Source organism: Erythrolamprus reginae, chromosome 9, assembly GCF_031021105.1.
Source record: "Erythrolamprus reginae isolate rEryReg1 chromosome 9, rEryReg1.hap1, whole genome shotgun sequence".
Classification (NCBI taxonomy): Eukaryota; Metazoa; Chordata; class Lepidosauria; order Squamata; family Dipsadidae; genus Erythrolamprus; species Erythrolamprus reginae.
The window spans coordinates 53425844-53451360 of NC_091958.1; the positions used below are offsets into that span (position 1 = coordinate 53425844).

The 25517-nt window shown below is 42.3% G+C and overlaps 1 protein-coding gene across 1 annotated transcript in view; it reads right to left on the bottom strand.

Moving 5' to 3' along the window:
• Positions 1 to 25517, bottom strand: part of FOXK1 (forkhead box K1) — a 76003-nt gene that overhangs the window by 12969 nt on the left and 37517 nt on the right. The window contains 1 exon segment of the mRNA XM_070761312.1: positions 1542 to 1698. Within this exon segment, the coding sequence (XP_070617413.1) occupies positions 1542 to 1698 (157 nt within the window).

The following is a 25517-nucleotide window of genomic DNA, read 5'->3' on the forward strand; positions in this document are numbered from 1 at the left end:
AACACTTCCCTCCTGAACCTTATTTAACCCTTTAACATATTTAAATGTTTCGATCCTGTCCCCCCTTTCCCTTCTGTCCTCCAGACTATACAGATTGTGTTCATGAAGTCTTTCCTGAAAAGCTTTATGCCATTTTTGTAGCCCGTCTTAACAAGATTGGAGGCAACTAAAAAAGGCTGAGGATTTAGAATTTAGAATAATAGAGTTGGAAGGGACCTTGGAGGTCTTCTAGTCCAACCCCCTGCTTAGGCAGGAAACCCTACAGATGGTTATCCAACATCTGCTTAAAAACTTCCAGTGTTGGGGCATTCCCAACTTCTGGAGGCAAGCTGTTCCACTGATTAACCGTTCTGACTGTCAGGAAATGTCTCCTTAGTTCTAAGTTACTTCTCTCCTTGATTTGTTTCCATCCATTGCTTCTTGTCCTGCCCTCAAGTGCTTTGTAGAATAAATCAAATCAAATAAAACAAAACAAGAATACACTATTTTTTTTGGGGGGGGGGGAAGCATTTGCTTTTTTTTCTATCTGCAAACCCACTTGAAATTCCTAGCCTCAAACACACCTCCAAACAGCCAAAGGCTGCTTCGAAAGCCTGCCATTAACCCCCATTAGAGCTGCGTTTTGCAAAGGCTCTTCTTGTTACCCGTTGCAATAATCTGGAATGGATTTTTTGGAGTCGCTAGCTAAGCCCTGGAGCACCGTGTCATAACGGACGAAATAGATTATTGATCTGCCAATGCGGCTACAGACTGCTCGAGGGGAAAAAAAATCTTGCCTTGAAATGATTTCTCACCAGTCTGTCAGAAGTGTTTTGGAGCTCAAACCCAACCGGGCTTCGAGGCTTCGCCATCCTGGCTTGGAAACATGGTTTGAAAGGAAGGGGGGGGGTCAGGTTGGAGGAGGCTGGATTAAATGCCTTGACAAGAGCCTGGGTGGAGCAGTGGTTAGAGTGCAGCACTACAGGCTCCTTCAGCTAACTGCTACCTGTAGTTCTGCGGTTCAAATCTCACCACTGGCTCAAGGTCGACTCAGCCTTCCGTCCTTCCGAGGTGGGTCAAATGAGGACCCAGATTGTTGGGGGCAATAGGCTGATTCTGTAAACCGTACCTGTAGCAACCCACTACAGTGATCCCTCTACTTACGAACTTAATTCGTTCCGTGACCAGGTTCTTAAGTAGACAAGTTTGTAAGAAGAAGCAATTTTTCCCGTAGGAATCAATGTAAAAGTAAATAAAGCATGCGATTGGGGAAACCACAGGGAGGGTGGAGGCCTTGTTTCCTCCCAGGAGATTGCTAGATTCTTCTCCCTGCATTTTCCGGCCCTGTTTCCTCCCAGGAGATTCCTAGAGAGGTCCCACAGAGGCGTCTCCCCCCCCCCTTTTCCAGCCCGGTTTCCTCCCAGGAGATTCCCAGAGAGGCCCCACGGAGGCTTCTCCCCCCCCCCTTTTCTGGCCCTGTTTCCACCCTGGAAATTCCTAGAGAGGCCCCACAGAGGCTGAGCCAGCTTTGGCACAATTGATAGGGGAGAGGGTCTTCCAACCTTTGGGCTGTCACCACCGGAGGTGTCCGTCTGCTGCTCCAAAGTAGCTTTTGCTGCGTACTCGGCAGCCAATTGGAGGTCAGAGGTAACGTTGTGAGTAAAGCGATAACCTGAGGATCCAGCACCTCGAGGACTTGCCGGGCAGGAATTAGGGACACTGCAGGGAGGAAAGAGAGAAATTGTTAGAGTTGTTAACTCTGCTAATCATCATTCCACAATCCTTGCGGGGCACAGTTGAATTGGAGCAAGCCGAGTGTTTTACTGGCCCACTGCCCTTCCTGTCACTAATGGAGAGTTTTGTTTGGCAGAAAATACAGTGATCCCTCGAGTATCGCGAGGGTTACGTTCCAAGACCCCTCGCGATACTCGATTTTTCGCAATATAGTGGTGCGGAAGTAAAAACACCATCTGCGCATGCGCACCCTTTTTTCCATGGCCGCGCATGCGCAGATGGTGTTTTTACTTCTGCACCTGGGAAGACCCAGGGAAGGTTCCTTCCGTCGCCCAGCAGCTGATCTGCTCGGCAGCGCCGCAGCAGCGAGGAGCCGAAGATCGGGGTTTCCCCACCGCCCACGCAAAGGGGAAACCCCGATCTTCGGCTCCTCACTGCTGCCGCGCCCGCCGCTTGTCCGCCCGCCGCTTGTCCGCCCGCCGCTTGTCCGCCCGCCGCTTGTCCGCCGCCTGCCTGCCCGCCTGCCCGCCGCTCGGTGCACGAGAGAGGGAAAGTGAGAAAAAGAGGGAGAGCAAGAGGGGGAGAGATAGAGAAAGAGAGAGAAGGAAAGAAAGAAAGAGATGAGAAAGGAAGGAAGAGAGTGAGAGAGAGGAAGAAAGAGAGAGAGAGAAGAGTGGAGTATTTTTTAATTAATATTTTCTGAAAAATCGCAATATAGCGTTTCGCGAAGATCGAGATCGCGAAACTCGAGGGATCACTGTACTCTCATTGTGCCCAGCGAGAGAAACATCTGCCTCTACCTAGGATCGAACTCACAGCCTCTTGATTGTGAGCCGAGAGCTCCACCTCTAGACCACCGTACCACTCCTGTTAACTCTGCTTACGTCGGGTGTGAAAGATCACGTCCACGCACGAAGATTTAATTAGTGCTAGTCATGTCCATACGTAGGAATTTTCTCAGCTGTTAGTCTCTGCTTGGAGTTAGATCGAAGTCAGCAGAATTCAAAGAGGGTTGGACTTACCAGCTTAGTTTTTTGGGAGGAAAATACGGGGGGGGGGGGGGGGATCTGCCTACCGGATTTGCATCTGGCTAGTGTCCTTATTATTATTTATTTATTATTTAGATTTGTATGCCGCCCCTCTCCGCAGACTCGGGACGGCTCACAGCAAAACGAAACAATTCATGACAAATCTAAATTATAATTTAAAATATTTAAAAAAACCCATTTACTAAACAAACATACCTACAAACATACCATGCATAAATTGTATATGCCCGGGGGAGATGTCTCAGTTCCCCCATGCCTGACAACAAAGGTGGGTTCTAAGGAGCTTACGAAAGGCAACGAGAGTAGGGGCAGTCCTAATCTCTGGGGGGAGCTGGTTCCAGAGAGTCGGGGCCGCCACAGAGAAGGCTCTTCCCCTGGGGCCCGCCAACCGACATTGTTTAGTTGATGGGACCCGGAGAAGGCCCACTCTGTGGGACCTAATCGGTCGCTGGGATTCGTGCGGCAGAAGGTGGTCCCGGAGATATTCTGGTCCAATGCCATGAAGGGCTTTAAAGGTCATAACCAACACTTAGTCTGGTCAGCTTCAGCACATTATTTTATCCCCTGGTTAGGGCTAAAAAACCCTTACTTGGAGAGAGTAACAATGAAAGGGATTGCAAGCCAGTAAGAGCTGGGAACATCGTTAGCACCTGGTTAGGACTGAAAGAAACTTATTCGGAGCAAGTAGAGGAATTGGAAAAAACCTGCAAAGACTTAGGGCTTGGAAAACATTCTTGGCAAAGAGTAACAATGAAAGAGCTTGCAAGTGGTAAGAGCTGGGAATATCGTTAGCACCTGGTTAGGGCTGGAAAGAAACATTTGGAGCAAGTAGAGCAATAAAAAAACCCTGCAAAGACTTAGAGCTGGAAAAACAGAGAGTAACCAGTAACCATTTCTCTCAAGTAGTGTAGGGTTTCCTGCCTAAGCAGGGGGTTGGACTAGAAGACCTCCAAGATCCCTTCCAACTTGTTGTTATTACCAAGCGAAAAACAGTGGAGAATAAATAAAATAAACAACCAAGCCAGCAGCCAAACCCATCAACCATCAACCCAAAATGACAGGAGTACGATTTCTGTTGGATTCTCCTCTGCTTTTTGCAGACTTTTCATCTAAAATTTTTTAAACTGACTTTTCTGCTGAAGGGCTCAGCAAGATGGTTAACAAACACCTCGTCCAAAACATGATTAAAAACCCGCAAGGTACATTGGCAACCACAGATAAGGAACTTGTGGTTGCCTAGATGTGTACTCAACTAGATTATTTCTATCCAGGTCCTTTTGTTTTGATACTGAATTACCGTCACATGATTTCGTTAGGCTCGAACAATAAATCCACCTGAAACAGAAACTAAGTTGAACCTGCTCAATGCTTAGATCTTTGTAATGATTTTGACCTCAGGTCCACTTCCTTCAAATCTGATATCAGTAGCAAAAGCAATAGCAATACAGTGTTCCCTCGATTTTCACGGGTTTGAACTTCGCGAATGGCCACGGTTTTTCAAAAAATATTAATTAAAAAATACTTCGCTGTTTTTTTCCTATACCACGGTTTTTCCCATCCAATTATGTCATACTTCATCGCCAAACTAACAATTTTTGCAAATAAATAACAAAAAGAATAATTATTGTTAATAAATAATTATGTTTAGAAATATCAGGATCAATAAGTACCTTATTCCAGTGTTTCCCAACCTTGGCAACTTGAAGATATTTGGACTTCAACTCCCAGAATTCCCCAACCAGTGAATGCTGGCTGGGGAATTCTGGGAGTTGAAGTCCAAATATCTTCAAGTTGCCAAGGTTGGGAAACACTGCCTTATTCAATGGTGAGTACCAGTAATAATGGTGAGTAAATGGTTGTTAAGGGATTGGGAAATGGTAATTTAGGGGTTTAAAGTGTTAACAGATGGCTTGTGATACTGCCCATAGCCAAAAATGGTGTATTTACTTCTGCATCTCTACTTCGCGGAAATTCGACTTTCGCGGGCGGTCTCGGAACGCATCCCCCACGGAAATCGAGGGAACACTGTAGTACTTAGACTTATACAGTGGTACCTCTACCTACGAACACCTCTACTTACGAAACTTTCTAGATAAAAACCGGGTGTTCCCCATTGATAGAAACACAGAAGATTGATCGCAGAAAAAGACCTCCTGGTCCATCTAGTCTGCCCTTGTACTATTTCCGGTATTTTATCTTAGTTTGGATCTATGTTTATCCCAGGCATGTTTCAATTCAGTTCCTGTGGATTTACTAGCCACGTCTGCTGGCAGTTTGTTCCAAACATCTACTGCTCTTTCAGTCAAATAATATTTTCTCACGTTGCTTCTGATCTTTACCCCAACTAACTTCAGATTGTGTCCCCTTGTTCTTGTGTTCACTTTCCTATTGAAAACACTTCCCTCCTGAACCTCATTTAACCCTTTAACATATTTAAATGTTTTGATCATGTCTCCACTTTCCCTTCTGTCCTCCAGACTAGACAGATGGAGTTCATGAAGTCTTTACTGATCATTCTTGTAGCCCGTCTTTGGGCCCGTTCAATTTTGTCAATATCTTTTTGTAGGTGAGGTCTCCAGAACTGGACACAGTATTATTCCAAATGGGGTCTCACCAGCGCTCTATACAGCGGGATTACAATCTCCCTCTTCCTGCTTGTTATACCTCTAGCTATGCAGCCAATCCTTCTTGACTACTTCTGAAAGCTGCATCTCAGTTACGTTAAAGTAATCTGCTAACCCCTGCTCTATCAACAAGGTTGTGTTCTTTTGGGGGCACCAGAAAAACTACATTTTGCTTTTCACCATTACACCGGAGGCTTATTTCAAAACAGTTGGCAGAGGCTAACAGAAACAACATTATGATTTCACTTTGGTTGATGTTTAACTCATTGCCAATGGTAAACAGACGATCCTACCTCGCAAAGGTAGATTTTGTGTTTTCACAATAAACATTACAACTCGCTGGTCCCTTCTGAGGACACACTGGAGAAATCACACCTTTTAATTTAATATTTCTAAAAATTTCAGCCTGACATGGATGCAACAGAGGAAAAAACTGCAGTCGTGAAAAAAATATTGTTGGGGATTAAAGTAAATGTTAAAATAAAAAGCATTGGCACCTGCTTCAAATGTACATATGATGTTAAAAGCTAAATCACATTCAGAGGACCATTTCTCATTCAATCAATCATCCTAAATCAATTAACCCTGTTTGACTCAAGTGTTTACCCTCCCTGCATCCCTCGAGTTTGCTTTATAACCACAATATCAAATTTCCATGTGATTTTTTTGATCCAAATGGAACTGCTTACTTATTAAAAGCCAAATATATCTATTAGCTGCCAAGATTGGCCTCTATGATTTTATTTATTTATTTATTGATTGATTGATTGGATTTGTATGCTGCCCCTCTCTGGAGACTCGGGGCGGCTAACAGCAATAATAAGACAGCATACAATAATAATCCAATACTAAAAACGATTAAAAACCCATTATTATAAAAACCAAATATACATACAGACATACCATGCATAAAATTGTAAAGGCCTAGGGGGAAAGCGTATCTCAATTCCTCCATGCCTGGCGGCAGAGGTGGGTTTTAAGTAGCTTACGAAAGGCAAGGAGGGTGGGGGCAATTCTAATCTCTGGGGGGAGTTGGTTCCAGAGGGCCGGGGCCACCACAGATAAGGCTCTTCCCCTGGGTCCCACCAAGCGGCATTGTTTAGTTGACAGGACCCGGAGAAGACCCACTCTGTGGGACCTAACTGGTCGCTGGGATTCGTGCAGCAGAAGGCGGTCCCGGAGATAATCTGGTCCGGTGCCATGAAGGGCTCTATATCTTGCTTGTTTGTGTCCCAAACTATGGCTTGCTTAATCCAAGTTTGTTGAACAAACCACCACGATTTCACACCATGGTTCTTGGTCAATGAAAGAACTCAGTTATTCTTCCTCATGGTTGTGATCTACAGATTTTCAAAACGTAACTCTCACCATTGCATAATTAACCTTACAAATTTGTAAAGGAGTTTAGATCTGTCGATGATTAAACTATCTTTATTGTTCCCCAGGAGTTAATGATTCAGCCAAAGGCCGGGGCGTTACAGGACAATGTTTAACCAGTTCGACCGAGTAGATCTTTTCAGATAGGTCAAAAACACTTTTGCTGGTTCAACAACCGATCTCCAACCGAGTGGGTTCGTCTGCTCACATTATCCCATAATGTAGCTTCTTAACTTTTGACTTAGGTCGGCTTTACGTTGAAGCATCCGGAGGACCAAACGGCCTTTCCATTTTCAACTTAAGAACCCGAGCCCGGAAAGATTTCCCAGGAAATTTGAGAGCAGCACGAAGGCCCAGCCAGTTTCCTGACATTCCCCCTTTAATCCCGGCCATATCGGGCTTTTCTGGGCTGCCAGAGGAGCCTTTTGGCGGCACTTATGAAGGCTTTGGCAGCCCACAGCATTTTCCTTTCTCTGGGCACTTTGCTCTGGTGACTCCCTGGTGGTGCCTCCCATATTGAAACATCATCTTTCGGCTGTGGCGAAGAGGGCGTTTGCCCAGGTTCGCCTGGTGCACCAGTTGCGGCCCTATTTGGACAGGGAGTCATTGCTCACAGTCGCTCATGCCCTCATCACCCCGAGGTTCGATTACTGCAACGCTCTCTACATGGGGCTACCTTTAAAAAGTGTTCGGAAACTTCAGATCGTGCAGAATGCAGCTGCGAGAGCAATCATGGGCTTTCCCAAATATGCCCATGTTACACCAACACTCCGCAGTCTGCATTGGTTGCCGATCAGTTTCCGGTCACAATTCAAAGTGTTGGTCATGACCTTTAAAGCCCTACATGGCATTGGACTAGAGTACCTCCGGAACCGCCTGCTACCACACGAATCCCAGCGACCGATAAGGTCCCACAGAGTTGGCCTTCTCCAGGTCCCGTCGACTAAACAATGTCGTTTGGCGGGCCCCAGGGGAAGAGCCTTCTCTGTGGCGGCCCCGGCCCTCTGGAATCAACTCCCCCAGAAGATTAGAACTGCCCCCACCATCCTTGTCTTTCGTAAACTACTCAAGACTCACTTATACCGCCAGGCATGGGGGAGTTGAGACACCTTTCCCCCAGGCTTCTTTATACTTTGTTTTATGTTTGGTATGAATGTGCTGTTTGGTTTTTTAAATAATGATAGGGTTTTATATGTTTTTAATATTATATTTGTTCCACTGCTATATTGTTTTTATCGCCTCGAGTCTTCGGAGAGGGGCGGCATACAAATCTAATAAATAAATAAATAAATATACCTGGCGCGAGGTTGCCTCCCTGAGCGTCTGGGCATGGAAAGGAAAAAGGGGGTGCTCCCCTCACCTTCTTCCTTCGGCAGCGACTGTCCTCCTCCTCTTCTTCCTCCTCCTCCTCCCACCCAAATTCCGAGCTTTTATTTCTTTCCTAATGGGTTTGCACGCATTTTACATTGATTCCTATGGGATAAATTGCTTCTACTTACAAACTTTTCTACTTAAGAACCTGGTCACGGAACGAATTAAGTTCTTAAGTAGAGGTACCACTGTATATAGCCGCCCCGAGTCTATGGAGAGGGGCATCATACAAATCTAATAAATAATAATAATAATAATAATAATAATAATAATAATAATAATAATAATAATAATAATTATTATTATTATTATTATTATTATTATTATTATTATTATTATGTCAGTGCAACACAGCAAACGAGATCACTATGCTGGATTTCGTATTTCATCACCAGTCGGGCGCTTCCCAAGCACCTAGGACTGCGTGATGTAGCGGCGAATTATGTTTGCTGATCCCAGTAAAGTGGCCTTTTGCAATTGACAGATGGAGATTTTGTCAATTCCGATGGTTTTCAAATGTCCGCTGAGATCCTTTGGCACTGCGCCCAGCGTGCCAAGTACCACTGGGACCACTTTCACAGGCTTATGCCAGAGTTGTTGCAGCTCGATTTTTAGATCTTCGTATTTCACTAATTTCTCTAGCTGCTTCTCCTCAATTCTGCTGTCTCCTGGGATTGCAATGTCGATGATCCATCCTTTCTTTTTCTCCACGATCACAATGTCTGGTGTGTTATGCTTCAGAATTCGGTCAGTCTGAAATCGGAAGTCCCACAGTAGTTTTGCTTGCTCATTTTCGACCACTTTTTCGGGCTTATGATCCCACCAGTTCTTTGCCACTGGTAAATGGTAGTTCTAATATTATAATATTATTATAATATAATAATAATATATTATATTATTGTTGTTGTTATTGTTATTGTTGTTGTTGTTATTGTTGTTGTTGTTGTTATTATTATTATTATTATTATTATTATTATTATTATTATTATATCTTTAGGAGAAGCAGCCAAATGTTGTCAATTTACAGTCTTTGTATTTTTATATACAGTGTTCCCTCGATTTTCGCGGGTTCAAACTTCGCGAATAGCCTATACCACGGTTTTTAAAAAAATATTAATTAAAAAAATACTTCGCGGTTTTTTTCCTATACCACAGTTTTTCCCACCCAATGATGTCATACGTCATTGCCAAACTAATAATTTTTGCAAATAAATAACAAAAAAAAATATTGTTAATAAATAATTATGTTTATAAATATCAAGATCACTAAGTGTCTTATTCAATGGTGAGTACCAGTAATAATGGTGAGTAAATGGTTGTTAAGGGAATGGGAAATGGTAATTTAGGGGTTTGAAGTGTTAAGGGAAGGCTTGTGATACTGTCCATAGCCAAAAATGGTGTATTTACTTCCGCCTGTCTACTTCGCGGAAATTCGACTTTCGCGGGCGGTCTCAGAACGCATCCCCCGTGGAAATCGAGGGAACACTGTATTTCAATTTCTTGCTGATCAAAAGAGTATTTGCCAGGGCCACGGGCCACAAGAGGGCACTCGGAGCTGCAAGTCTACAAGAAAACACACATCGCCAAAGAACAACACATGCGCAGAAGCAAAACCTCACTGGTACGCATGCGCGTTGGAGAAGGAAAGCTGCACACACCGCGCAACTTTTGCTACCGGTACTCTGTCCTCAACCGTTGCGGTAACAACTCAATACTGCTGGAGTCACAAGTGGGTAGAAACGTTGGTTTCTACATCCCCTGGCTGGAAGATATATAACCTTTGTGTTGTCTACCCAGCAGCTTAGTTACCGGAAAAACAGGATTGTAATCAAATCCTAAACACAATCCAAATTGCGCAACCCAAACGACGGCTGTCTGGTTCCTTTCCCCTTAACCTGGGTGCACTCCTGTTCTGTGGGATATCCGCTCCCACAATTCCCCTGGGCTTTGTTCCCTAGGGATTCTGGGAGTCAAGGAACCAGGTAATATGGAAGTAAAGGTAGACCTGAGGTTACACCAGGGATGGGCAATTAATTTTGCCATGGGGCCGCATGAGAAATTGGGATGGTTTTAGAGGGCCGGACTAATATAATTAACTCAGTTCTATCCAATACTGTATATTAGTCAACGAAGCAGTGGAAGTGATGTGCCATTGCCTGGAGGCTGTTGGGGCCTGGATGGGTGTCAACAAACTCAACCTCAACCCAGACAAGACGGAGTGGCTGTGGGTCTTGCCTCCCAAGGACAATTCCATCTGTCCTTCCATTACCCTGGGGGGGGGGGAACTACTGACCCCCTCAGAGAGGGTTCGCAACTTCGGCGTCCTCCTCGATCCACAGCTGACATTGGAACATCATCTTTCGGCTGTGGCGAGGGGGGCGTTTGCCCAGGTTCGCCTGGTGCACCAGTTGCGGCCCTATTTGGACAGGGAGTCACTGCTCACAGTCACTTATGCCCTCATCACCTCGAGGTTCGATTACTGCAACGCTCTCTACATGGGGCTACCTTTGAAGAGTGTTCGGAAACTTCAGATTGTGCAGAACGCAGCCGCGAGAGCCATCATGGGGCTTCCAAGATTCGCCCATGCTTCCTGAACACTCCGTGGCCTGCATTGGCTGCCGATCAGTTTCCGGTCACAATTCAGAGTGTTGGTCATGACCTTTAAAGCCCTACATGGCTTTGGACCAGACTACCTCCGGAACCGCCTGCTACCGCACGAATCCCAGCGACCAATAAGGTCCCACAGAGTTGGCCTTCTCCGGGTCCCGTCGACTAAATAATGTCGTTTGGCGGGCCCCAGGGGAAGAGCCTTCTCTGTGGCGGCCCCGGCCCTCTGGAACCAACTCCCCCCAGAGATTAGAATTGCCCCCACCCTCCCTGACTTTCGTAAACTACTCAAGACTCATTTATACCGCCAGGCATGGAGGGAGTTGAGATATTCCTTCCCCCTAGGCCATTACAAGTTATGCATGGTATATCTGTGTGTATGTTTGGTTTTATAATAGGGGTTTTTAGTTGTTTTATTATTGGATTGTCACATGCTGTTTTTATCATTGTTGTTAGCCGCCCCGAGTCTACGGAGAGGGGCGGCATACAAATCCAATAAATTATTATTATTATTATTATTATTATTATTATTATTATTATTATTATTAAGAACTGAGTTAATTATATTATAAATTATAAATTATAATTATTATATATAATATATATAATTATATATTATATATTATATCTTGAACACCCGGTTCTTATCTAGAAAAGTTGGACCGACCTCCGCATCTTGCCCACGTCTGGGCTACACCATCTGTTTAGCGCTGGGAGAAAAAAATATTTTTCGCACTATAAGATGTACTTTTTTGGTCTCCCCAACGGAGGTGAAAAAGTCTCTGTGTCTTATAGACCTTTCTCCAATGAAGGAAGAAGTTCACGGAACGGTTTGCAGAATAGAAAAGGGAAGAAGGAGATCAAGAAAGGGAAAAAGTTGCAGGTTGTTGTTGTTGTTGTTGTTTTAAAAAAAAAAAGCAAATTAAAAAGAAGTGGGGGGAATTCTAAAATAAGCTGGTGAATCCTAACCCATAAGTAGTTTTCGTAAACTACTCAAGACTCACTTATACCGCCAGGCATGGGGGAGCTGAGACACTTTTCCCCCAGGCTATTTTTTATACTTTGTTTTATGTTTGGTATGAATGTTTTTTTTAAAATAAATTTTTTAATTAAATTTTATTACAACAAACAAACAAAAATATACTTAAAAGAAAAAGTGCCCAACACCAATAAAAACCCCAACACCATTTAGGGGGTTAAGTTATTTGTAATAAGTTTCAATTTCTTCCTTAGCTCTGGTTTACATTTCTTTACATACAAAAAGTGATTGGAATTTATTTTTCACATTGTCGTCATAAATTCTACTTACGATATAATTTTTTCCCTTATTCCATCGTGCCATCAGCTTCTCCAATTTATTTTCATCAAAGTTATTTAATCTTATTTCCATAATTTCGAAGTGGATGTGGTCCACCATGTACCAGTACCAATTCTGGATTGTCCATTTATTGCTATCTTTCCACCCTAATACCACTACTGCTTGAGCGCTTTCCAAAGCTGCTGTTTTGATTTCTTTAAATTCTCGTATTTCTCCATGTGTGGTATGAATGTTGCTGTTTGGTTTTTAAGTAATGATAGGGTTTTATATGTTTTTAATATTAGATTTGTTCCACTGTTATATTGTTTTTATTGCTGTTGTGAGCCGCCCCGAGTCTTCGGAGAGGGGCGGCATACAAATCTAATAAATAAATAATAAATAAATAAACAAACCCTTCAAAAGGAGGGGCCCTGCATATTTGATAGGCATGCAGACAAGGGAACGAAGGCTGCACCTATTTGTGTGTGTATACGCACAGTATATGCATATACTGTGTGTATTTTTTTTGAAAGTCACGTGTTGTGTAAGGAACAGGCTTGGTCAGTTTGGTGCATGCCTTTCATTCAAGTTTCAAAAATGTTGCCCCAGAAGTTAATCTTGAAATGTGGAGCAGATACTGGCAGATACTAAAGGGTTTCCCCTCGATGGACCGCCTGAGGTCCTCCATGCTTTAGCCAAGTCGGGTTCTGCTTAGGGTGGCTTCTCTGATCAGTGGTGGCTGCATTGCCTTCAACACAACAACACCCACTTGCCGTTGTCAAGGTTCCAGGCAGCATCTGAACTAAATCAGAGTCCAAGTCGAAGTGCTCCTCAAAGTTCTAGATTATTGCCGAAGCCGTCTTTTCGGAGTCATAGGGTTCCGCCTAAGACCACAGCAATCTCGCCCTTCGAGCCAACGAGGGGCGTAAAGTGCTATTGGGGTGGTCAGACTGGCCACCACACCACCAAATGTCCAGAACCAGGCAGTGTAAAAACTCAGGAAAAGAAAAAAAAAGAAAAAAATTTGGAATGGCGACAGCGACTACCAAGATTTTATGCGGATCGGAGTCTTTTCTTATAATAATAACAACAACAACAGAGTTGGAAGGGACCTTGGAGGTCTTCTAGTCCAACCCCCTGATTAGGCAGGAAACCCTACACTACTTCAGACAGATGGTTACCCAACATCTGCATAAAAACTTCCAGTGTTGGGGCATTCACAACTTCTGGAGGCAGGCTGTTCCACTGATCAACCATTCTGACTGTCAGGAAATTTCTCTTTAGTTCTAAGTTGCTTTGGAGAATAGGTGGCACCTTCACTTACGAACTTAATTTGTTCCGTGACGAGAAATGTTTGTAAGAAGAAGCAATTTTTTCCATAGGAATCAATGTAAAAGCAAATAATGTGTGCGATTGGGGAAACCACAGGGAGGGTGAAGGCCCTGTTTCCTCCCAGGAGATTCCTAGAGAGGCCCCACGGAGGCTTCTCCCCACCTTTTCTGGCCCTGTTTCCTCCTAGGTGATTCCTAGAGAGGCCCCATGGAGGCTTCTCCACGCCTTTTCCAGCCCTGTTTCCTCCCAGGTGATTCCTAGAGGCCCCACGGAGGCTCCTCCCCACCTTTTCCGGCCCTGTTTCCTCCCAGGTGATTCCTAGAGAGGCCCCACGGAGGCTTCTCCCTGTCTTTTCTGGCCCTGTTTCCTCCTAGGTGATTCCTAGAGAGGCCCCATGGAGGCTTCTCCATGCCTTTTCCAGCCCTGTTTCCTCCCAGGTGATTCCTAGAGGCCCCACGGAGGCTTCTCTCCGCCTTTTCCGGCCCTGTTTCCTCCCAGGAGATTCCTAGAGAGGCCCCACGGAGGCTTCTCCCCGCCTTTTCCGGCCACGTTTCCTCCCAGGAGATTCCTAGAGAGGCCCCATGGAGGCTTCTCCCCACCTTTTCCGGCCCCGTTTCCTCCCAGGTGATTCCTAGAGAGGCCCCACGGAGGCTTCTCCCCGCCTTTTCCGGCCCCGTTTCCTCCCAGGTGATTCCTAGAGAGGCCCCACGGAGGGCTAGTTAAAGTTTCAGAGATTCGGGTTTGTAAATGGAAAACGGTTCTTGAGAAGAGGCAAAAAAATCTTCAACACCTGGTTCTTATCTAGATAAGTTCGTAAGTAGAGGTATTTGTAGGTAGAGGTACTACTGGTACTTGAAGTTATGCCCGCCACACCACGCCACTCAAGTTTGGGTGTTCGGTCAGCCGTTCCCCAGCTTAAGATCACATGATTTGTTCAACCGTCACATGATCTGCTCAATGGCCGTGATGACTCGCTTAACAACCATAGTTAAAAACGGTCACAAACTCGAATGAAGAAAGAAGTAAATTATGGCAAAGTCAGACAGGAAAGAGGTGAGTAAATACCACTTCCTCATCTCTTTACTGCCTGCCCAGGAAAGAAGTAAGAATTATCGTTTTATCCCCCTGAGGCATTTCTTGAATGGCATCACGAGAACTTCTCGGAAGGAAACGCAACGTGGTCGTTTGTGCTCCACCGGAGGAGTTACCTCACCACCTGCCAGATGGGCTTTCGGCAAGACGGGACTTGTGAAACCCGAGGCTGCCACCAGCTTTTTAGGTAGTTTTCTGCAGCTTGGAGAAAGCCATTGGTGCCCTCTTCTCATTCCTCCTTGGGCCCGGTTGTGTTTTTCCGGATTTTTCAATTTTGTATCTTGGTTTGTGTTGTCTGGGTCCCCCCAGACGCCAATACCAACCAAAAAGAGTAGCCAGACACACTGGTAAAAAGCAAAGGCAGTTTATATAATTGAAAGCAAACACAGGTAACAAAAACTGTTCTTACAGACAGGAACATTATGAAGCTTCACAGAGGTTTCACGAAGGCCAGGCAATCAAACAGGATTCTTGCTGGCAAAAAGAACGCTGGAGATAATAAAACCCACGCCTCCCCCAAGTCTTCCAGACTTCTAGGCCACAAGCCAAGATCAGAGACGCCGAGAATCGAAGCAAGGTCACAGGACTCCCAGTTGATAACTCTCCACAAGACTGTAAGGGCGGGCCTGCCTTTTCAACCCTGCTGAGGAGAACCACACCCAAACCCAGCTGTTGCCAATTCAGGGATGGAAATACCTTTCTAATTGGTCCCGTCTTTGAGCTGCACGTCTCTGCCTCATGTCTATTATAGCCTGTGCGTCTTCATCCAATGAATCCAGGCTACTAGCTGGGGAGAGCCCCCCCCGGGGGTCTCAGGCTGCTCTCCCTCCTCCTCTTCCTGACGTTCCTCTCCCCCGTCTGCCTGGTCCTCCCCCTCCTGTTCACTGTCCTCTTCCTCTGGGCATGGATCCGGCAGAGCTCCAGCCGGTCCCTGAGGAGCCTCAGGCTGAATCACAACAGTTTGATGCGCGCCCCAATGAGATTTTGCTTCTGCGCATGTACAGAAAGCAACATCTCACGAGAGGACACATGGGTATGAGATTTCGGCGATTTATTTATTCTTTGCTTTCACGCTTGTGTGGAAGCAAAGAATTGCCAAAATCTCATGTGTCTGTGCGTTTCAATTCACACAACCAGGACCACAACTGTTGAATTAACGGTTCTTCAAAAGGTGATGGGAGATAGAGGAACGCAGGCTCACCTAAGCCAAGATTTATTTTATTTTTATTTATTCATTTGTCCAATATACAAATACATAGGAAGAGAGATAGACATGTGATAATATAAAAGAGGGTGAAAGTGAACTTAGAGGAGAGGATATATGAAAGGAAGAGAGTATATAAGATAGGTGAAGGAAAGGAAAGATAATGATAATAATAATAATAATAATAATAATAATAATAATAATAATAATAATTTATTAGATTTGTATGCCGCCCCTCTCCGAAGATAATTGGACAGGGGACGAAAGGCACACCAGTGCACTTATGTACGCCCCTTACTGGCCTCTTAGGAACCTGGAGAGGTCAATCGTGGAGAGTCTAAGGGAGAAGTGTTGGGGGTTAGGGGTTGACACAATTGAGTCCGGTAATGAGTTCCACGCTTCGATAACTCGATTGTTGAAATCATATTTTTTACAGTCAAGTTTGGCGCGGTTCGTATTAAGTTTGAATCTGTTGCGTGCTCTTGTGTTATTGCGGTTGAAGCTGAAGTAGTCATTGACTGGTAGGACGTTGCAGCATATGATCTTGTGGGTAATACTCAAATCGTGTTTTAGGCGCTGTAGTTCTAGGCCTTGTTAGTTCATGGTAGACTGGAGTCTGGATGGTTGCGTCTATCCATAACTCATAGGAATAGCAGAATGATAGAGTTGGAAGGGACCTTGGAGGTCTTCTAGTCCAACCCCCTGCTTAGGAAGGAAATCCTACACCACTTCAGACAGATGGTTATCCAACCTCTTCTTTAAAACTTCCAGTGTTGGAGCACCCACAACTTCTTGAGGCAGGCTGTTCCACTGATTAATTGTCCTGTTAGGAAGTTTCTCCTTAATTCTAAGTTGCTTCTCTCCTTGCTTAGTTTCCACCCATTGCTTCTTGTTCTACTCTCAGGTGCTTTGGATAATAGGTTGACTCCTTCTTTGTGGCAACCCCTGAGATATTGGAAGACTGCTATCATGTCTCCTCTGCTCCTTCTTTTCATCAAACTAGACATGCCCAGTTCTTGCAACTGTTCTTCATATGCTTTAGCCTCCAGTCCCCTAATCTTCTTTGTTGCTCTTCTCTGCAGTTTTTCTAGAGTCTCAACATCCTTTTTGCATCGTGGCAACCAAAACTATAAAGCCCTTTATTGCATTGGACCAGAATATCTCCGGGACCGCCTTCTGCCGCACGAATCCCAGCAACCAGTTAGGTCCCACAGAGTTGGCCTTCTACGGGTCCCGTCGACTAAACAATGTCGTCTGGCAGGACCCAGGGGAAGAGCCTTCTCTGTGGCGGCCCCGACCCTCTGGAATGCTCCCCCCAGAGATCAGAATTGCCCCCACCTACCTTGCCTTTCATAAGCTCCTTAAAACCCACCTCTGTCGTCAGGCATGGGGGAACTGAGATATTCCTTTTCCCCCCCAGGCCTATACAATTTATGCATGGGAGGTTTGTGTGTATGTTTGGCTTTTAATAAGGGTTTTTAGTTATTTTAAATATTAGATTTGTCATATGCTGTTTTATTATTGTTGTTAGCCACCCCGAGTCTACAGAGAGGGGCGGCATACGAATCTAATAAATAAATAAATTAAATTAAATTAAATAAATAAAACTGAATGCCGTATTCCAAGTGTGGCCTTACCAAGGCCTTATAAAGTGGTATTAACACTTCTCGTGATCTTGATTCTATCCCTCTGTTGATGCAGCCTAGAACTGTGTTGGCTTTTTTGGCAGCTGCTGCTCACAGCTGGCTCCTATTTCAATGGTTGCCCACAAGGACTGCAAGATCCCTCTTACTGTTGAGCAAAGTACCACATATACCGTACCTATGCATTTTGTTTTTCTTGCCTAAATGAAGAACCTTACTTACAGAAATGATTTACCAATGCTGGGTTGGAGATGGTTACTCAATTCTTTGACCAAGAGCCCTAGATTCCTGGAATGACCTGCCCTCCAAGTATTAACTGGACCTCACCTCATTTGACCTCAGAGATTAAGTCTGTCTTAGGCTTGGTCACCTGTTGCCTTTATTCGTTGGATTAAAAAGTTTGAATTTCAATCAGCCTTAGCAACCTGATGCGTGGACTTCAACCCCAAAATTCCCCCGTCAACAAGGGACTTCAACCCTTGCTCAATGAGAGAGATGCTAGATAGATAAGATAGCTAGATCCAGAGTTCTCCAATCAGCATGTTTGGACTTCAACTCCCAGAATTCCTCAGCAAACAAGCTGGCTGGGGGAATTCTGGGAGTTGAGGTCCACCCGTCTTCAAGATGGCAGAGTGATGAGATTAATTGTTTTTTTTAATTTTATTGATTGATTGGACTTTCCTTAATAGGAAAGTGAACACAAGAACAAGGGGGCACAATCTGAGGTTAGTTGGGGGAAAGATCAGAAGCAGTGTGAGAAAATATTATTTGACTGAAAGAGTAGTAGATGCTTGGAACAAACTTCCAGCAGACGTGGTTGGTAAATCCACAGAAATTGAATTTAAACATGCCTGGGATAAACATAGATCCATCCTAAGATAAAATACATGAAACAGTATAAGGGCAGACTAGATGGACCATGAGGTCTTTTTCTGCTGTCAATCTTCTATTATTATTATTATTGTTATTATTATTATTATTATTATTATTATTATTATTATTATTATTATTATTATTATTATCATTATCATTATTTATTAGATTTGTATGCCGCCCCTCTCCGTAGATTCGGGGCGGCTCACAACACAATAAAAACAGTTCATAACAAATCTAATAATTACAATTTAAAATATTTTAAAAACCCCATTATTAAGCAGACATACATACAAACATACCATACATAAATTGTATAGGCCCAGGGGAGATATCTCAATTCCCCCATGCCTGACGACAAAGGTGGGTTTTGAGGAGTTTACGAAAGACAAGGAGGGTGGGGGCAGTTCTAATCTCTGGGGGGAGCTGGTTCCAGAGAGTCGGGGACGCCACAGAGAAGGCTCTTCCCCTGGGGCCCGCCAACCGACATTGTTTAGTTGACGGGACCCGGAGAAGGCCGACTCTGTGGGACCTAACCGGTTGCTTGGATTCGTGCAGCAGAAGGCGGTCTCGGAGATATTCTGGTCCGATGCCATGAAGGGCTTTATAGGTCATAACCAACACTTTGAATTGTGACCGGAAATTGATCGGCAACCAATGCAGACTGCGGAATGTTGGTGTTACATGGGCATTTTTGGGAAAGCCCATGACTGCTCTCGCAGCTGCATTCTGCACGATCCGAAGTTTCCAAACACTTTTCAAAGGTAGCCCCATGTAGAGAGCGTTACAGTAGTCGAGCCTCGAGGTGATGAGGGCATGAGTGACTGTGAGCAATGAGTCCCGGTCCAAATAGGGCCGCAACTGGTGCACCAGGCGAACCTGGGCAAACGCCCCCCTCGCCACAGCTGATTGTTTTTATTTTATTTTATTGATTGATTGGACTTTCCTTAATAGGAAAGTGAACACAAGAACAAGGGGGCACAATCTGAGGTTAGTTGGGGGAAAGATCAGAAGCAGTGTGAGAAAATATTATTTCACTGAAAGAGTAGTAGATGCTTGGAACAAACTTCCAGCAGGCGTGGTTGGTAAATCCATAGGAACTGAACTTAAACCTGCCTGGGATAAACATATATCCATCCTAAAATAAAATACAGGAAACAGTATAAGGGCAGACTAGATGGACCATGAGGTCTTTTTCTGCTGTCAATCTTCTATGTTTCTATATGCCGCCCTTCTTCGAAGAGATATGCATATTCACGATGAATATTTGTGGCTACGTTTTTATAATTTATCCTAATTATGAGTGCCGATCGCATCGACAGATTGGTAGATTGTGTTGAGAGATTGATCATTTCTGTTTATTTAAAAACACACACACATATATACCACACATATATATGGCTTTGTACTTGTCTGTGGCTTGTCAGCTATTTAGAGACAAATGCCACATAAAAGGACTTGCAAGGCATGCTTTAGAAAGTGTTTTCTTTAGTTTCAGCAACATAAAATCACAGATTTTTTTTTTCTAACAAGAAGAAGAACATTCGAACAAGTAATTTCGATCGTTCCAAGCAAAGATTTTTCACATTCAGAAACCAAAGAATGAAATCTCAGAAGCAGGAATTAATATTACACCCAACAGCCAAACTTTCAAATCATGAATTCTGACTATCCAAGTTATTTTCCCCTTCTCCCTAGAAACATAAATAGCTGAAGGCCAGTAGATATAACTCTATTTTATGATCATAAGGATGGCTGGTTTCTTGTGTCTGCTTAAACTACACGTTTGCATTTAATAAATACTGTATACCAAATGGGGTAATTTTATGAGCGTGCCAAAGAGTTTATATAAAGCATTTTATGTTTTTCAAATAGCAAAATCCACATAAATCAGTGAAGGGAGCTTGTTATAAACATTTATTTAGAAACATAGAAACATAGAAGACTGACGGCAGAAAAAGACCTCATGGTCCATCTAGTCTGCCCTTATACTATTTCCTGTATTTTATCTTACAATGGATATATGTTTATCCCAGGCATGTTTAAATTCAGTTCCTGTGGATTCTTCCTTCCTTCTTTCTTTCTCTTCATTTCCTCTCTTCCTTCCTTCCTTCTCTTTCTTTCCCCCCTCCCTCCCTCCCTGATTGATAGAAACACAGAAGATTGATGGCAGAAAAAAAGACCTCATGGTTCATCTAGTCTGCCCTTATACTATTTCCTGTATTTTATCTTACAATGGATCTATGTTTATCCCAGGCATGTTTAAATTCAGTTCCTGTGGATTTACCAACCACGTCTGCTGGAAGTTTGTTCCAAGGATCTACTACTCTTTCAGTAAAATAATATTTTCTCATGTTGCTTTTGATATTTCCCTCAACTAACTTCAGATTGTGTCCCCTTGTTCTTGTGTTCACTTTCCTATTAAAAACACTTCCCTCCTGAACCTTATTTAACCCTTTCACATATTTAAATGTTTCGATCATGTCCCCCCTTTTCCTTCTGTCCTCCAGACTATACAGATTGAGTTCATTAAGTCTTTCCTGATACGTTTTATGCTTAAGACCTTCCACCATTCTTGTAGCCCGTCTTTGGACCCGTTCAATTTTATCCATCTCTTTTTGTAGGTGAGGTCTCCAGAACTGAACACAGTACTCCAAATGTGGTCTCACCAGCGCTCTATATAAGGGGATCACAATCTCCCTCTTCCTGCTTGTTATACCTCTAGCTATGCAGCCAAGCATCCTACTTGCTTTTCCTACCGCCCGACCACACTGCTCACCCATTTATTTATTTATTTATTTACTTACAATAATAATATAAAAGAAATAGAAATAGATACAAAACAATAAAAAGAAGTCGAATATAATCAAAACAATAAAACCCTGAATTAAAAGAAACCCATTAATTATAAAACAGTTATAACAAAGATATAACATTGTTACTACCAATTCATACTTGACTGACTAACTAACTAACTAACTAACTAACTAACTAACCAACCATCTAACCAACCATCTAACTAACCAACTAACTAACTTAGTAACTAACTAACTAACTAACTAACCATCTAACTAACTAACCATCTAACTAACCAACTAACTAACTAACTAACTAACCAACCATCTAACTAACCATCTAACTAACCAACTAACCAACTAACTAACTTAGTAACTAACTAACTAACTAACTAACTAACTAACTAACTAACTAACTAACTAACCATCTAACTAACCAACTAACTAACTAACTAACTTAGTAACTAACTAACTAAATCTGGGAATAAATCTTATTCCCATTTTTTCCGGGCATTCCCCCACACCTTGAGGAAATTCCCACATTTTGATGTTGACACAGTTATGTAAGAATCAGAATGAACTGTGGAAAATATAGTACCAGACTAAATAATTGTATAGACAGACTTAGATAAATACCAAAGAAGGTTAAAAGGAACCAAATAATATTGTTAACATGAAATTAGACTTAGAAATACTTCGAAAAAGCTGCAAAAATGATTAACCCTTCTTCATGTTTGTTTTGGTGTATGTATCTTTTGTATTTTGTGAATTCTTTGTTTGTTAATAATAATAACAACAACAACATGAACAACAACAACAATAATAATACATGAAAATACATCACACAGTCCTAGATGCTTGGGAAGTGTTCGACTTGTGATATTGTGATACAAAATCCAGCATATAAATCTTGTTTGCTGTGTACTACTGTTTTTTGTGACTAAAATAATAATAATAACAACAGCAACAACAACAACAGAGTTGGAAGGGATCTTGGAGGTCTTCTAGTCCAACCCCCTGCTTAGTGAGCCACTCCGAGTGTTCGGAGAGGGGTGGCATACAAATCTAAAAAATAATAATAATAATAATAACAACAACAACAACAACACTATTATTATTATTATTATTATTATTATTATTATTATTATTATTATTATTATGCAGGAAACCCTACACTATTTCTGACAAATGCTTATCCAACATCTTCTTTTGTTTGTTGTATTTTTTAATGAAACCCCCCCCTAATAAAGATTATTTTTTTTTTAAAAAAAGGATCAGAAAGGGAAAAAAAAATACTCCTCACAAAACTGAAAATTGTCCACTCCAGCAGTCTAATTAGGAGTTGAAAGAGAGAAGAAATCATTAATTTTTTTGGGGGGGGGGGCTACCACTAAGAAGTCTCTTACAGTTGCTAAGCTGCTGAAAATTGGATGCGAGGGGCACAAGACGAAACATGAAAGAATCTCTTTAAAAACACAGACAAGTTTATGTAGGAGAAGACAAGCCCTTCAATGTCCTACATCCAAACTGAACTTAATCCCCACAATGGAAAACATCATTTTTAAAAGACATTTTCGCTTACAAACAAAAGTTCGCTACAAGGAAAAATGTACAAATAACTTTAATTTCTAACTGGGTGTGTGCTTTCTTTTTTGGCGTGCAATTTTCACCACCCCCTTTTTTTTTTGCAAGTTATTTTAATCACAATCTGTTTCTACTGCATAATTATTATTTTTTTAAAAACAAGACAGTGGCTAAAAAACACAAAACGTTTTAAAACCTGCAGCTTTAAACGGTTTGCAACATATCCTAAACTTTTGGGTTTGTTCACAAAGGTAAAAAAATTAGCTCCTGGACAAAACGGGGAAGAAACCCACCAACTTGCATTTCAAGTTTTTTTCTTTTAAACCTCGAAGGCTTTATTAATACCCTGCCTCTGAAGCCGTATAGCCCAACGTTCCTGCTTTACATTTTCTGTAAAAAAAAAATAAATCTTGGCCTGTCACTGTTTTCTATTTTGGCAGTTTGCAGACAAAGCATGATCTCACTGTAGGATATTTCTCCTGGCATTTTACACCCAGCCAAGAACCATTTCCCTTCCCCTCTGTGTTCTGGAAAGAAGTAAACAAAACAGAAAAAACCCACACATAAACTTTGCTTTCATGTGTGTGTGTGTGTGTGTGTGTGTGTGTGTGTATAGATATTGCTCAAAAAAATAAAGGGAGCACTTAAAAAAACAGAATATAACTTCAAGTAAATCAAACTTCTGTGAAATCAAACTGTCCACTTAGGAAGCAATTGACAATCAATTCCACATGCTGTTGTGCAAATGAATAGCTGTGCAAATGAAATATTCAATGAGAATATTTTATTCATTCAGATCTGGGATGTGTTATTTGAATGTTCCCTTTTTTTTTTTTTTAGCAATATACTGTATGTATGTATGTATATATGTATGTATGTATGTATGCATGAATGCATGTATGTGTGTATGTATGTATGTATGGAGAGAGAGGGAGGGATGGAGGGAGGGAGGGAGGGAGAGAGAGAGAGAGAGAGAGAGAGAGAGAGAGAGAGAGAGAGAGAGAGAGAGAGAGAGAGAGAGAGAGAGAGAGAGAGAGAGAGAGAGAGAGAGAGAGAGAGAGAGATAGATAGATAGATTTGTCCTAAAAATGCCACAAAAGTCAAATTTCCACGAAGTAGAGATGCGGAAGTAAATACACCATTTTTGGCTATGGACAGTATCACAAGCCATCCCTTAACACTTTAAACCCCTAAATTACCATTTCCCATTCCCTTAACAACCATTTATTCACCATTATTACTGGTACTCACCATTGAATAAGACACTTAGTGATCCTGATATTTATAAACATAATTATTTATTAACAATAATTATTTTTTTTGTTATTTATTTGCAAAAGTTATTAGTTTGGCGATGACATATGACGTCATCGGGTGGGAAAAACCGTGGTATAGGGAAAAAACCGCAAAGTATTTTTTAATTAATATTTTTTGAAAAACCGTGGTATAGGCTATTCGCGAAGTTCGAACCCGCAAAAATCGAGGGAACACTGTATTTATAAATGAAGATTTTAATTTTCATTAAGATTTTAATAGGGATTTCAATACTGTGATGAAGTTATTAGAGGACTAACAAAAGCTAAGTAATTTTAATAGTTTTAAATAAATTTTAAACATTCCAGAGATCGCGATGGCTGTTGCCTCTTCATGTATCTATGTATGTATCTATGTATGTATCTATGTATGCATGTATGTATATTCCTGTTGTTTGACAAATCCAAATTCAAAACAAAGGCTTAGCCTATACTACAAAGCCAACTTGCTAAAGGACTGGAGAAAAATCCAATTATTATTGCCTAGCCCTTAACGTGGGCAAACAGCAATTTAAGATTTAATCCAAGGGCTTAAGAAGATGGAAAAAACAGAAGGGTGAGTGGGAAAGAGGAAGAATAAGGAAGAAAGAAAGAAGGAGGACAAAAGTTTTAAAAGCAACAGCTTCTTTTTCACGTCACGGAGTTAAAACTGCTAAAGTTGGAAGGTTTTGCTAAACGGGGCATCATTCTAATTTTTTAAAAAAACAACAACTCTACCAAATCCTTTTGATTTTAAATGACCTTTAAAGAGTAGAATGTCAGACTTAAATTTATTTCTAAAGAGTACAGGGAGACCTCCACTAATTATCAGAAATGAGCCCAAAATTTACATTGTCATCCATCCATTAAAGAGTAGTAGATGCTTGGAACAAACTCCCAGCAGACATGGTTGGCAAATCCACAGTAACTGAATTCAAACATGCCTGGGGTAAACATAGATCCATCCTAAGATAAAATACAGGAAATAGTATAAAGGCAGACTAGAGCAGTGTTTTTCAACCAGTGTGCCGCGAGACATGGTCAGGTGTGCCGCGAAGAAGGAAGCTCAGGTTCTGGTCTCGCAACTTTTTGCTGAGAGAGAGAGTGAGTGAGAGAGAGAGAGAGAGAGAGAGAGAAAGAATGAGACAGTGAGAGAGAGAGAGAGAGAGAGAAAGCAAGAGAAAGAAAAGAGAGGAAGAGAGAGAAAGAAAGAGTGAGAGAGAAAGAAAGCAAGAGAGAGAGAGAAAGAAAGAAGACGAGAGAAAGAAAGCAAGAGAGAGAGAGAGAGAAAAGGAGAGGAACAGAGAGAGAGAGAAAGAAATGTGCAAAAAGGGGAGGAAAAAAGAGAAATGAGAAAATGATTGAGACAGAGAATGAGAGGAAAGAGAGAGAAACAAAAGAGAGAGAGAAGTGACTCTTGATTTAAAGCATATGATAAAAAGCACCCAAAGAATAAGAGAAACCCCCCCCCCCAGCCCTCACCTGTTTTTGGAAATGGTTCAAGAGTGTGTATACACACACACAAGGGTGGGGAGGAGACAGGGGTGGAAAAAGAGAGGAGAGTGTCTTAGGGTGTCATTTTGGTTGGTGATGTGCCCCAGGATTTTGTAAATGTAAAAAATGTGCCGCGGCTCAAAAAAGGTTGAAAATCAATGGACTAGATG